This window comes from Myotis yumanensis, unplaced genomic scaffold, assembly GCF_028538775.1.
Source record: "Myotis yumanensis isolate MYYU_CA2020_CCGP unplaced genomic scaffold, mMyoYum1.0.hap1 SCAF_18, whole genome shotgun sequence".
NCBI classification, from domain to species: Eukaryota; Metazoa; Chordata; class Mammalia; order Chiroptera; family Vespertilionidae; genus Myotis; species Myotis yumanensis.
The window spans coordinates 5,429,176-5,442,766 of record NW_027223769.1 but is presented as its reverse complement, the minus strand read 5'-3'; the positions used below and the strand labels follow the sequence as shown (position 1 = coordinate 5,442,766).

The 13,591-nt window shown below is 49.3% G+C and overlaps 1 protein-coding gene across 1 annotated transcript in view; it reads left to right on the top strand.

Moving 5' to 3' along the window:
- Nucleotides 1–2,091, top strand: part of CATSPERG (cation channel sperm associated auxiliary subunit gamma) — a 43,636-nt gene extending 41,545 nt beyond the window's left edge. The window contains exons 27-29 of the mRNA XM_070397912.1: nt 1,397–1,489; nt 1,578–1,677; nt 1,767–2,091. Coding sequence (XP_070254013.1) covers nt 1,397–1,489; nt 1,578–1,677; nt 1,767–2,030 — 457 coding nt within the window. The 3' untranslated portion in view covers nt 2,031–2,091. The remainder of the gene's footprint in view (nt 1–1,396; nt 1,490–1,577; nt 1,678–1,766) is intronic.
- The last annotated feature ends 11,500 nt before the right edge of the window (nt 2,092–13,591 follow it).

The window sequence follows — 13,591 nt, the reverse complement described above, 5'->3', positions numbered from 1 at the left end:
TCAGGCCTGAGTTTAGATGCCTCTTCACCTAGGAGGATTTTTCTGACAGTTCTAGATGGGACAGTTGGTTTCCATCCTTCTGTGCTACCCCATTCCCGCCTCGACCCTCTGCCTTTGTTCCCCATCCCAGCCCTGTCTCCTATGAGGTCTGTCTCCTATATAGGTCCAGATTCAGAATAAACTCAACATAATATTTGTGGAATGAGACAATGAACAAGTTTAATTAATTCATGGTAGGCATTATTGACATTTGAGTAGAGGTCTTAATGATGAATTAAACAATGGAGGAGTAAGTTAGTGTATAGGGACTCAATTACTTTTTTTTGTTGTGTTGTTAATCCTCACGCAAGGATATTTTTTCCCATTAATTTTTAGAGAGAGTGGAAGGGAGGGGGAGAGGCAGAGAGAAAAACATTGATATGAAAGAGACACATTGATTGGTTGCCTCCCACACATGCCCAGACCAGGGCCAGAGATGGAGCCTGCAACCGAAGGAGCCTACATGCCCTTGACAGGAATAGAACCCAAGACCCTTTGATCCATGGGCTGATGCTCTAACCACTGAGCAAAACCAGCTAGGGCTCAATTACTATTTTTTATTCAATGAGAGGAAGAAAATGATGCCATGAGCAAATGAGAGAAGTGAGAGAATGAACAAAATAACCAACTTGCACCGAGTCAGCATTCAACCTATGATTGTTGAATAAATGAATAAAGGGAAGAGTAAATGAAGAAAGATGTGACTTTGTACCTAATAGATGCTGCAAGCCTCACCCACCTTGGTATCTCAGGCCCCTGTCCACAGCAAGGCTCCTAAGGTTCCACAAACTGTAGGGTCAAGCTCTATTTGTAGGATGAAGGAATGAAGGTAGTAAGGTATAAGTGAGGAGTTGGTACATAAAAGGTGTACAATCCATAATCTAGATCAGGGGTGGGGAGCCTTTCTTCTGCCAAGGGCCATTTGGATATTTATAACATCATTGTCAGGCCATACAAAATTATCAACTTAAAAACTAGCCTGCTACATTTGGTCAAAATTTAATTAACTCACCCCTAATGCCTTGGCAGGGCCAGATCAAATTATTTCATGGGCCTTATATGGCCCTTGGGCTGGACATTCCCCACTCCTGATCTAGATGAATGCATAGTAACAGAGGAATTGACAGATGGACATGGAAAGACAGGAGGAAATGAATGAGTAAACAAATGGCCTATCACTTCCTAGGCATTCAGCCAGCCTTATTGGGTAAATGAATGAAGGAATGAATCAGGTATGAAGTTATAAGATTGTACCTAATTGGTGCTAACTTAAAGTTTTTGGGGTAGAGGGAGAAATCAAGGGTGGGCACCTGCTATGCATGATTTGCAGCACAAATGCCTGAACATGGGCCCCCAGGTGGCTGTGTCTGGAGAACTCTCCATGCCATGACACCGTTCCCCATAGCATCTTCGCCCCCGAATTCTTCTTCAAGGTGCTGGTGAGCAATAGGTAAGCCAGGCATGTGGCCCAGGTGGGATCAGGGGCTTCCTGTGGGGTGCCTGACTCCTCCCCAATTCTTAACCCCTTCTCCCACCAGAGGTGTGGACAAGAGCACATACTGTGACTACCAGCTCACCTTCCTGCTACATCTACACGGGCTTCCACTCAATGCCAAGCGAGCCCTCTTCATCCTCATGGTGAGTGACTGGCTGCTCAGGAGCTGCCCTGCAAGGTGGACAGGGACCCAGCAGGCTGCCCATCCACACCTGTTGTGTGGTACGTGCAGGTGTCGACCAGTGTGTTTCTTGGCCTGGTGATCCTCTACATCATCATCTGCCTCTTGCTGCCCCTTATGTTGAAGATGTGCAATACCCTCCGCTGGAAGATCAACACCATCATCGCATCAGATTCCTACTATTCCTACAGCTCCTCTTCTATAGCCTTCAGCAGGTCATCTGAGACCAAATCTAGTGTTGGCTCCAAAGTTGGCTCCAAGGTGGCAGTGAACAAGGCTGAACCTGAGGAAGTTGTGAAGAAGTCACTGACCTAGGCCGCTTACCTGCCCCATCCACTCTCATTCATTCCTTCCTGGGCCATCTTTGAAATGCAACTGTCACCCATCCCAAACCTGTCTCTCTGTTTTGCTTAAATTTTCATTTCTCTTTCAGACCACACAGCCACATAGGTCATTAAAATACCAAAGTCCTTCTGTGCCAGCTAGTAAATAGCGGCTTCTCTATGTGCCTGCCGACTAAGCCCCGCCCCCGGGCGCCCATGACCTCTCTACAGTCCAGCAGGGTCCTCCATGACCCAGGCCCATTGCTATGGCCTGAAGACTGTTCTGATTGTTCAGTACCTAGGTTTTGCACCAGTCATTAAATATTTCAGATATCAACACCTATCTGGTATTTAGCTTAAGGAGGGGACTCTGGAGAGGTTAGGATTTTTTTTTTATAAGTAGCAAAAATTTCACTCAAATAGTCCAAATGGAAATGATAATATATGGGTTTTGTCAAAATAAGTTCCAGGTATGGCTTGATCCAGAAGTCTTCAATATCCATAGGATTCTCACTCCATTTCGCTGTAGCTTTCCCTCCTCTGAGTGTGGTCTCTGGCCTCAGGCCAGCCCCCCTCACAATCTGAGGGTACATATCCACAGGTCTTATTGTCCAGAGGAAGAAAGGCCTGGGGTCTAACATGCCCAGGCTGTCAGTTCTGTCAGTCACTCTATTGGATGGGTTGGGTCATAAGCTCACCACTTTACCTCTCACACTGCCAGAGGGATTTGACTTTGAGTGGCTTAGACCAATCAGAGCACACTCCTGTATCTGAGGGCAGTCAGTCTTACCCTAATCTCATGCTTTCTATGAGTATGTGTAATGGCAGTTCTTCTTATCAAGAGGGGAAAGAAGCTGAAAGGCAAAAAGTAAATGCACCTTTGTACTCCAGTCCCTGGCTCCCCAGTGGACTCAACTACCGCCCCTCCCCAGAGGTTGCAAGTGAAGTGACTCTGGAAGTCCTCTGACCACCCCCCTTTTCTCTCCGACTCTAGGAGTAGAGGCCCAGGGGTCATACACTCTGAAGGGACACCAGATAATACAGCAAGACCAGCTTGTCCATGACGATATAGCTCCAGGAGCAGGCAAGGCCACTAAGGTCATGATATTGAGCTTGAAAATTATCAGAGGAGCACTCAGAACTGAGAAGCTGAAGGATGTGGTCAGATATTACAAAGATGTCCTGGTTTCCCTGTGGGGAATGGCTCAAGACTGGAGGCAGAGATCCCAGGAGGCACTAGGCCAGGGACCTGGGCAGAAGAGGATGGTGCTGGACCAAAGCCTGGTTGATAAAGCAGAGGAGGGGGCAGGTGGGAGAGATGCTCAGGAGGCCTAGTGAACACACTGTGGGGGTGGTGGCCCATGTAAGAAATAGGAGCAAGGGAGAATTTAAGGTCCAGAACTCTGTCCTGGGTTTGGGAGACAAAGAAACTGTCCCTGAAATGAGGACCAGGGAGAAAGAGCAGGTTTTGGAGAGACACCCAGGCCAGTTGCGGTCACAGTTGGTGTAGGAGGTCTGAGAGATTTCTAGAAAAGGCTATCCAGGAGGCTTCAGGAACCTCAGATCTGGGGCTCAGGAGGAAAGTCAGGGATAGTCAAGCAGTATAAAATAATAGTGAGCAGTACAAATTTATCTATAAACAAAATTAATTGCATTGATTCAATTATGGAGAATGTGATGAAATAACATCCTGTTTTGACCATTCAGGCTGATTTCAACCAGAATCCATGGACACTGGTAGGTAGTGGAATAAATATTTTAAGTTGTGAAAGAAAACAAAAATGATAGCGGAGGTAAATGTTGTACTTGCTTTCCCCCATAACATCAAAATTACAACAAAACTACAGAACCCCCTGAAGTCTAGCTGACCAGAACTCCTATAATTAAGGATATACAAAAGAAGCCACTTGAGCCATAGCCGGTTTGGCTCAGTGGATAGAGCATCGGCCTACGGACTCAAGGGTCCCAGGTTCGATTCCGGTCAAGGGCATGTACCTTGGTTGCGGGCACATCCCCAGTAGGGAGTGTGCAAGAGGCAGCTGATCGATGTTTCTCTCTCATCGATGTTTCTAACTCTCTATCCCTCTCCCTTCCTCTCTGTAAAAAAATCAATAAAATATATATTTTTTATAAAAGGAAGCCACTTGAGTGGTAGGAGGGGTGGAGATGCAGAATGGGGTAGTCCCACACCCATGTGTGGTGGTTAAAAATCTGGAGGGATAGCCTGAGGTGTAAGGGATCCCAACTCCACACCAGGTTCCCCAGTCCAGGGTTACAATGCCAGGAAGAGAAGTCTGTAAAAACTAAAGGGGATTGCAGCTAAATGAGATCGAGAGCTACTAGGCGTTCCTCTTAAAGGGCCCACTCAAGGACTTACTTGCAGATGGACTTACTCACTCTGAGCTCCAACACTGGAGCAGCAGCTCGAAAAGCTCAAGGGAGCCCAGTCGGTGTGGTTCAGTGGTTGAGCATTGACCTATGAACCAGGAAGGAGGTCATGATTCTATTCTGAGTCAGGGCACATGCCCAAGTTGCAGGCTCAATCCCCAGTGAGGGTGTGCAAGAGGCAGCCAATCAATGATTCTCATCATTGATGTTTTATTTTTTTTATTATTTTTTTAAAATAATTTTTATTTCTTAAATTATTACAAAGAGTATTACATATGTCTCCTTTTTTCCCCCCTTGACATTCCCCCGGCCCCTACCCCCCGCCCCATCCCCCCGCCCCGTGTCTTGTGTCCATTGGTTAATCTTATATGCATGCATATAAGTCCTTCGGTTGATCTCTTAATCCCTCCCCCCAAACCTCCCAAGACATCCCACTGTAGTTTGACAGTCTGTTCAATGTTGCTCTGCCTCTGTATCTACCCCTGTTCATCAGTCTATAGTGGTCCCCTTTGTCTGTCCCAACCTCACTGGAGTAGTCTCAACCTCACCAGGGCCGTCTGAGCCTCACCAGGGCCGTTACAGCCTCACCAGGGTCGTCCTGACCTCACCGGGGCCGTTTCAACCTCACCGGGGCCGTCCCGACCTCACAGGGGCCGTTTCAACCTCACCGGGGCCGTCCCTACCTCACGGGGGTCTTTGCAACCTCACCGGGGCTGTCCCTACCTCGCGGGGGCCGTTTCAACCTCACCGGGGCCGTCCCGAGCTCACCGGGGCCATTTCAACCTCACCGGGGCCGTCCCGACCTCACCGGGGCCGTTTCAACCTCATCGGGGTCGTCCCTACCTCACGGGGGCCGTTTCAACCTCACCGGGGCCGTCCCTACCACACCAGGGCAGTTTCAACCTCACCGGGGTCGTCCCTACCTCACGGGGGTCTTTGCAACCTCACCGGGGCTGTCCCTACCTTGCGGGGGCTGTTTCAACCTCACCGGGACCGTCCCTACCACACCGGGGCAGTTTCAACCTCACCGGGGCCGTCCCTACCTCACGGGGGCCGTTTCAACCTCACTGGTTCCGTCCCTATCACACCGGGGCAGTTTCAACCTCACCGGGGTCGTCCCTACCACACCGGGGCCGTTTCAACCTCACCAGGGCCGTCCCGACCTCACCGGGGCTGTTTCAACCTCACCGGGGCCGTTCTGACCTCACCGGGGCTGTCCCTACCTCACGGGGGCTGTTTCAACCTCACCGGGGCCATCCCGACCTCACTAGGGCCATTTCAACCTCGCTGGGGCCGTCCCGACCTCACCGGGGCAGTTTCAACCTCACCGGGGCCGTCCCTACCACACCGGGGCAGTTTCAACCTCACCGGGGCCGTCCCAACCTCACCAGGGCCGTTTCAACCTCACCGGGGCCGTCCCTACCACACCGGGGCCGTTTCAACCTCACCGGGGCCGTCCCTACCACACCGGGGCCGTTTCAACCTCACCGGGGCGGTCCCGACCTCACCAGTGCCGTTTCAACCTCACCAGGGCCGTCCCTACCACACCGGGGCAGTTTCAACCTCACCGGGGCTGTCCCTACCTCACGGGGGCCGTCCCCACCTCACCAGTGCCGTTTCAACCTCACCGGGGCCGTCCTGACCTCACCGGGGCCGTATCGTTCTCACTGGGGCTGTCCCGACCTCACCGGGGCCATCCCAGCCTTACCCAGGAAACAGGAAGTTTGGTCCTCTGTCCCCTGCCAGCGGCTCCCCACCAGACAAAATCTCCAGGCGTTCCTGGTGGCTGAACATCCAGCACTCCTGCTCGGATCATGCCCTCCACCAAGTGCACAGACTGCCTGTCTACCGTCCCCCAGCGCCCCACGCGAGACTGGAACTGGTGGGCATGTTTGTGCGACTGCTGGTACAGTGGTTCGACAGCGCCGGCCCAGCCGGGCCCAGCCCCGGCCTGCCCCGGACCCGACTCCGCCCGCCCCCCCCCCCCCCCCCGATTGCAAGGAGCTGAAATCTGCAGCCTGCTGGGATAGGCTCTGTACTTGGTGCCTCTGCACATCCTACTCAGTCTCAATGCGCTTCTTTCTATGCGAGGAGTTGAAATCTGCAGTTTGTTGGGTTGGGCTCTGTACTTGGTGTCTCTGCACATCCTACTCAGTCTCAATGTTCTTTCTCTCCTTCCAGTTGTAGAGCTTCCACTGGGCCAGCTTTCCCATGGTTCTGTATGATAGGTGTTCGTCCGATAGTTGGTAGTTTCGATGTTGTTGTGTGAGGTAGCACGCACAGGTCTCTTCCTTATGCCGCCATCCTGGTTCTCCTGGGTCTGCTTCTTGAGTGTGTCTCCCATGGCTGCGAGCAGTTGAAGTCTGCAATTTGTTGGGTTAGGCTGCAAAAGCGCAGGTGGGTCTTTTTGTGCACCTGGCACAGCTTGGATGGGGATGTAAATTGATTAGGGCTGAGTCTCAGGGAGTCGCCTTGGCGGAGCAAATAGCACTGGCTGGGTCTCCGCGGCCCCTTGCCTCTCCGCCGGGGCTTTGTGTCCCCAAGTGCCAGTGAGCAGCTGTGCGACAGAGCCTCCCTCGCTTTCTGATGGCTGCAAGGTCGTGCTGCCTCTCCCCCATAGGGTCTGGTGCCTCATGATCCCGCCCGAACCAGCTCAGTGGATTTGAAAGTTTGCAAAAGCAAAGGCGCTTCTACTTGTGAGTCTGGCACAGCCCAGATGGGAATGTAAATTGCGTAGGGCGGGGTCACAGGGAGTCGCCGGGGCGGAGTCTCAGCGGCCCCTTGCCTATCCAGGACACCAGGACTTTGCATCCCCCAGTGCCGGCGAGCAGCTGCGCGCCAGAGCCTCCCTCGCTTTCTGACCGCTGGAAGGCCGTGCCGTCTCTCACCTTGGGGCCTGGGGCCTCAGAGACCCGCCCAAACCAGCTCAGTGGATTTGAGAGTTTGTAAAAGCACAGTCATTCCCTCTTGTGCCTCTGGCACAGCCCGGATGATAGGGTGGGGTCTCAGGGAGTTGCCAGCGCGGAGGAAACAGCGATGCCCTCGCCTCCCCGGGACACCAGGACTTCTTGTCCCTCAGTGCCGACGAGCAGCCGCACGTCAGAGCTTCCCTCGCTCTCCGACCACTGCAAGGCCGTGGCCGCCTCTCCCTGTGGGATCTGGGGCCTCAGAGACCCGCCCCGAGCAAGCCCAGAGGATTCGAGGGTTTGTAACCGCTTCCGATTGAAAAAAAAAACCTCGAATCCATTTGCAGCCCGCCTGGCGTGTGACTGCGTACCTCTGTTTTTGGTGCCTCCGTAGCTCCCACTCAGTCTCACTGCGCTTCTTTCTTTTCTTCCAGTTGTAGATCTCCCACTGGGCCAACTTCCCCATGGTTCTGAGTGGTGGTTGTTTGCCTCATAGTTGGTCATTTCAATGATGCTGTGAGAGAGCAGCACGCACAGGTCCACTCCCTACGCCGCCATCTTGGTTCCTCTCCTCATTGATGTTTTAATCTCTCTCTCTCCCTCTCTGAAATAAAAATATAATATATATTTTTTTAAAGGAAAGAAAAGCACAAGGAACATATGGAGAACTGAATTGTCTGGCTTCAGGGCAAAGGCTGGAGGGGCAGCTTTCTCCAAGAAGTGCTGTAGAGCCCACTGTTACTTTTCTGAGCTCTCCCCCTGCGGGCACCATATCTGAGTGTCCATCAACCTGGCTAACACTGTTCACCCAGTTCTGGTGGTTCCCTGAGAACCCCACTCCCACCCAACTAGGTGAAAGGGCGAGGGCTACACCCTCCATCTTGCCCCAGATCCTCCATTTTTGGGCAGCAGCCATTAGCCATGTGCTCAGCAAGGAGCTTCTTCCCGGAAGCCCAAGCCTCTGCTAGCCACACCTAAGATTTCTTTAAACTAACCAATGATAATCAAGGGAAGTGTGCGCCATAGACACAACCACATCCTGTGTAACAAGACCCAGACTTGCGCCTGGCCAGTCGACAGGGCCCACAGTCCTCTCTGCTCCCCTTACTCCAACCCCCCTATAAAACCCCTCTCCCCACAGAGCTGTCTCTCTCTCTGCCTCCTGCCACTGTGTTGGCGAGTGTGGTAGATGGGGAGCTCGAGCTAGCTCGAATAAAGACTCTTTTGCTTTTTGCTTGGTCTCGGCTGGCTCCCTGGTGGTCTTTTGGGGATCCTGAAATCTGGGCATAACACTAGGGTCCACCCACGCCATTTCCAGTGGCTTTTTCCATACAAATTGCCCATCTTGGGTCATGCTGCAGAGTTTCCTAAAATCTCTCAAAAGTTCACAAACCCCAAACTAGTAGCATCTGGCTTCAGCGTGCCCTGTACCTCTTGCTAAGTAGCCCCAAGCCTCAGTTCATGGCACAGCTTCTCCCAGATGTTACCAAGTCCAGCACAAATGGCAACCATTTGCAAATTACTTTGAAGTTCATACCAGGTAGCCCCAGGCAGAACAAAGGCAGCTGTTGACCTTGGCTTGCACCAGAGCCTCCCCAAGATGCCCCAAAACCAACACACCCAGTAGCCAGCTTCAGACCACTCCAGAGCACCACCCAACCACTTCCACAAAGGCCACATCCAAAGAGCAGACTTGCCAGCCATCAGAGCCCTACTAAAGCAAAACCAACTCTGTGAGGTCAGCCACTGCACAACAGCTGTTCTGCTATAGTCATGGCCAGTCCTTACAACTAATCAGTCTGAGGGTCAATCCCTCCCACTGACATACTAACAGCAATAAAGACTCAACTACAACAGGAGGGCACACATAACCTGTTGAGTATGTTTCCTGTTATGCCCAGATTTCAGGATCCCCAAGAAACCACATCAGGGAGCCAGCCAGTCCGATGCAAAAGCATAAGAGTCTTTATTCGAGCTAGCTCGGCTCCCCCACCTTGCCGACGCAGCGACAGGAAGCAGAGAGAGAGATAACTCTGTGTGGAGACCGGTTATATAGGGGGAGTTGGAGGAAGGGGAGGAGAAAGGACTGTGCTCTGCCGATTGGCCAGGCACAAGTCTGTGTCTTGTTCCTGGGTGTGGCTAGCAGAGGCTTAGACTTCCGGGAAGAAGCTCCTTGCCAAGCACGTGGCCAAGGTAAGATGGAGCACTTACCCTGGGGCAAGGTGGAGGGCGTAGCCCTTACCCTGGGGCAAGGTGGAGGGCCTAGCCCTCGCCCTTTCATTTCCCTCCACGTCCTGCGTGGTTCAGGGTTCAGGGTTCAGGGTCTGGAAGAGGAGCCGCACACAAATGAGAGAGAAAAGAGACAAGAGACAATTTGGAAATATTGGGGAGCCAGGCAGGCAAGTCCAACTCAAGGAGAAGGACTTCCCCTGATGCTCAGGCCTCACCAAGCTTTTATTGATCTGGGGCAGCCCTTAGGTAAGGAGATTTCAATGACACACAGATTAGCTCATCAGCAGACAATTTCCAGTAATAGGCAGACTATCTTATCAATAAGGATTTACATGAGTATCTAAGGAATTAAATGAATTAAGGTGGGGAGGATGCTTCAGCTACCATTATATAGATTAACTGGGTGGTGCACAGCTCCAACCTTTGCTAGGGCTTCAAAGATCACCAGCTTTTGGGAGTCTCTACTCTTCTCTGCTAGTGAAGACGATAGGTGGTCTCAGACAATAACCCACACAAGGGACATACCTGGAGCACCCTGCTCAGGTGACCAGGGAGACTGTGCCACTGGGCCCCACTACATAAGGCCACTCTACCAAGACCGGGAGATATAGCAGCTCTACATAATACATAGGAATAAAAACAGGGAGGTAGCCAAAATGGTAAGACTAATATGTCCCAAATAAAAGAATAGGACAAAACTCCAGAAAAAGAACTAAATAAAATGGAGACAAGCAATCTATCAGATGCAGAGTTCAAAACACTGGTGATAAGGTTGCTCACTGAATTCAGTGAGAACTTTAACAAAGAGATAAGAAACATAAAAAAGAGATAGAACGCCTTAGCTGGTTTGGCTCAGTGGATAGAGTGTCAGCCTGCAGACTGAAGGGTCTCAGGTTTGATTTTGGTCAAGGGCACATGCCCGGGTTGTGGGCTTAATCTCCAGTAGGGGGCATGCAGGAGGAAGCTGATCAATGATTCTCTCTCATCATTGATGTTTCTCTCTTTCCCTCTCCCTTCCTCTCTGAAATCAATAAAAATATAAAAAAAGAAAAAAGAGAAGGATAGAAAACATAAAAAGGAACCAGTCAGAAATGAAGAATACAATAACTAAAATGATGACTACATTAGAGGGAATCAACAACAATAAATTACATAAAACAGTATTGAATCTACAATTTGGAAGGGAAGGTAGCAGAAAACACCCAATGAAAACAGCAAAAAGAAAAAGAATCCCCCCAAATGAGGATAATTTAAAGGGCCTCTGGGACAACATCAAGCATACCGACATTTGCATCATAGGGTACCAGAAAGAGAAGAGAAAGAGCAAGGAATTAAAAACTTATTTGAAGAAATAATGACAGAAAACTTTCCCTACCTGGTGAAAGAAATAGACTTACAAGTCCAGGAAGCACAGAGAACCCCAAACAGAAGGAATCCAAAGAGGACCACACCAAGACACAGCATAATTAAAATGCCAAGAGCAAAAGACAAAGAGAGAATCTTAAAAGCAGCAAGAGAAAGACAGTCAATTACTTACAAGGGAGTACCCATACAACTGTCAGCTGATTTCTCAACAGAAACTTTGCAGGCCAGAAGGGAGTGGCAAGAAATATTCAAAGTGATGAATACCAAGAACCTACAACCAAGACTACTTTATCCAGCAAAGCTATCATTCAGAATTGAAGGTCAGATAAAGAGCTTCACAGATAAGGAAAAGCTAAAGGGGTTCATCACCACTAAACCAGTATTATATGAAATGCTGAAAGGTATCCTTTAAGAAGAGGAAGAAGAAGAAAAAGGTAAAGATACAAATTATGAACAACAAATACACATCTATCAACAAGTGAATCTAAGAATCAAGTGAATAAATAACCTGATGAACAGAATAAACTGGTGATTATAATAGAATCAGGGGCATAGAAAGGGAGTGGACTGACTTTTCTTGGGGAGGAAAAGGGGTGTGGGGGATGCGGGAAGAGACTGGACAAAAATCGTGCACCTATGGATGAGGACAGTGGGGGGGTAAGGCTGGAGGGGGGGTGGGAAACGGGTGGGGAGCTATGGGGGAAAAAAGAGGAACAACTGTAATAATCTGAACAATAAAGATTTAATTTTAAAAAAATAAATAATAATAATAATAATAATAATAATAATAATAAAAGAAATAATGATGGAAAACTTCCCTAACCTGATGAAGGAAAGAGACATACAAGCCCAGGAAGTGCCAAGTCCCAAACAAGATGAACCCAAAGAGGCCCACAACCAGAGACATCATAATTAAAATGGCAAAGGCTAAAGACAGAGACTCTTAAAAGCAGCAAGAGAAAAGCAGTTAATTAACTACATGGGAATTCCCATAAGAATGTCAGTTGATTTCTCAACAGAAACTTTGCAGGACAGAGGGATTGGCACAAAATATTCAAAGTGATGAAAAGTAAGGACCTAACCAGCAAGCTTAGCATTTATAATCTAAGGAGAGAGATAAGAAGTTCCCAGAAAAACAAAAGCTGAAGAACTCCATCATCACCAAATATTATAAGGAATGTTAAAGGGATGTTTGAAGGAGGAGAAGATGGAAAAGGAGAAGGAGAAGGAGGAGGAGGAGGAGGAGGAGATGGAGGAGGAGGAGGTGGAGGAGGAGGAGGAGGAGGAGGAAAGAGGAGGAGGAGGAGGAGGAGGAGGAGGAGGAGGAGGAGGAGAAGAAGAAGAAGAAGAAGAAGAAGAAGAAGAAGAAGAAGAAGAAGAAGAAGAAGAAGAAGAAAAAAGAAACAGAGGTGACGGAGGAGGAAATATGAATAAAATGGCAATAACTGCATACCTATCAATAATTACTTTAAATGTAAAAGTGAAACGCTCCAATCAAAAACATGAGGTGACTGAATGGGGAAGGAAACAAGCCCCTCACATATGCTGTCTACAAGAGGCTTACTTCATATTGAAAGACACACAAAGACTAAAAGTAAAAGGATGGAAAAAGATATTTCAGGCAAATGGAAATTTTAAAAAAGCTGGGTAGCAATATTTATATCATACAAAATAGACTTTAACACAAAGGCTAGCCCTTGTTGGCTTGGCTCAGTGGATAGAGCGTCGGCCTGCGGACTGAGGGGTCCCAGGTTCGATTCCGGCCAGAGGCACATACCTGGGTTGCAGGCTCAATCCCCGGTGGTGGGCATGCAGGAGGCAGCCGATCAATGATTCTCATTATTGATGTTTCTATCTCTCTCTCCCTCTCTGAAGTCAATAAAGAAATATATTTAAAAAAACAAAACAAACAAAAAAGGCTAAGAAGATTAAAAATGGCAGCAGAGTAAGTGGATGCTGCACGGACATGCTCCCAGGAACAAACTGCAATTACAACTAAAATACAGAAAAACTTTCTGAATATTCAACAGAAAACTCACAGGAGAGAACCCTGATACCCGAGGACTGAAAGTGGAGACCACATAGAGACTGGTAGGAGGGGCAGAGGCATAGAAGGGCTGGCTGGGCACCCAAAGACAGAAACTGAAGTCCTGGGAGAGATATATCCGCTGTGGGGAGTTGCCACTGAGAACTCTGGGGTCTAATCCCCAAGTTGGGCCACTCAGCAGAGAGCACCACAACTGAAAAGGGTCCCCACATAACATCTCACTGTGAAAAGCAGTGGGGCTGCTCTCTGCCAGGGAGTGATGGCCGAAAATTAAGACACCCACTTAAAGGGCCAACACACAAAATTCCCTGTGTAGCCACCTTCCTTGTACTCCGGCAGAGGGAGAGTGAAGTGAACTGGAGCTGTGTGAGCAGAAATTGGGGACTCAGGGGTTAGAGCTCAGAAGGCAGAAACCCTCAGTTTCCTGGGCTGAGTCATTCCCTCATGCAGCAGAGGACATTTTCCCCACATAGACAGTTGCCTTGCTTGGGGGGAAGACAGTTGACACATCCCATTGGAAAACACCTTGCTCTGAGGCCACTTAAGAGACTAAAAATAACAATTAGCCTCCAGGCAGAAGCAACTGTCCCACCCTGTTGAAAAAAACTCTTGCAA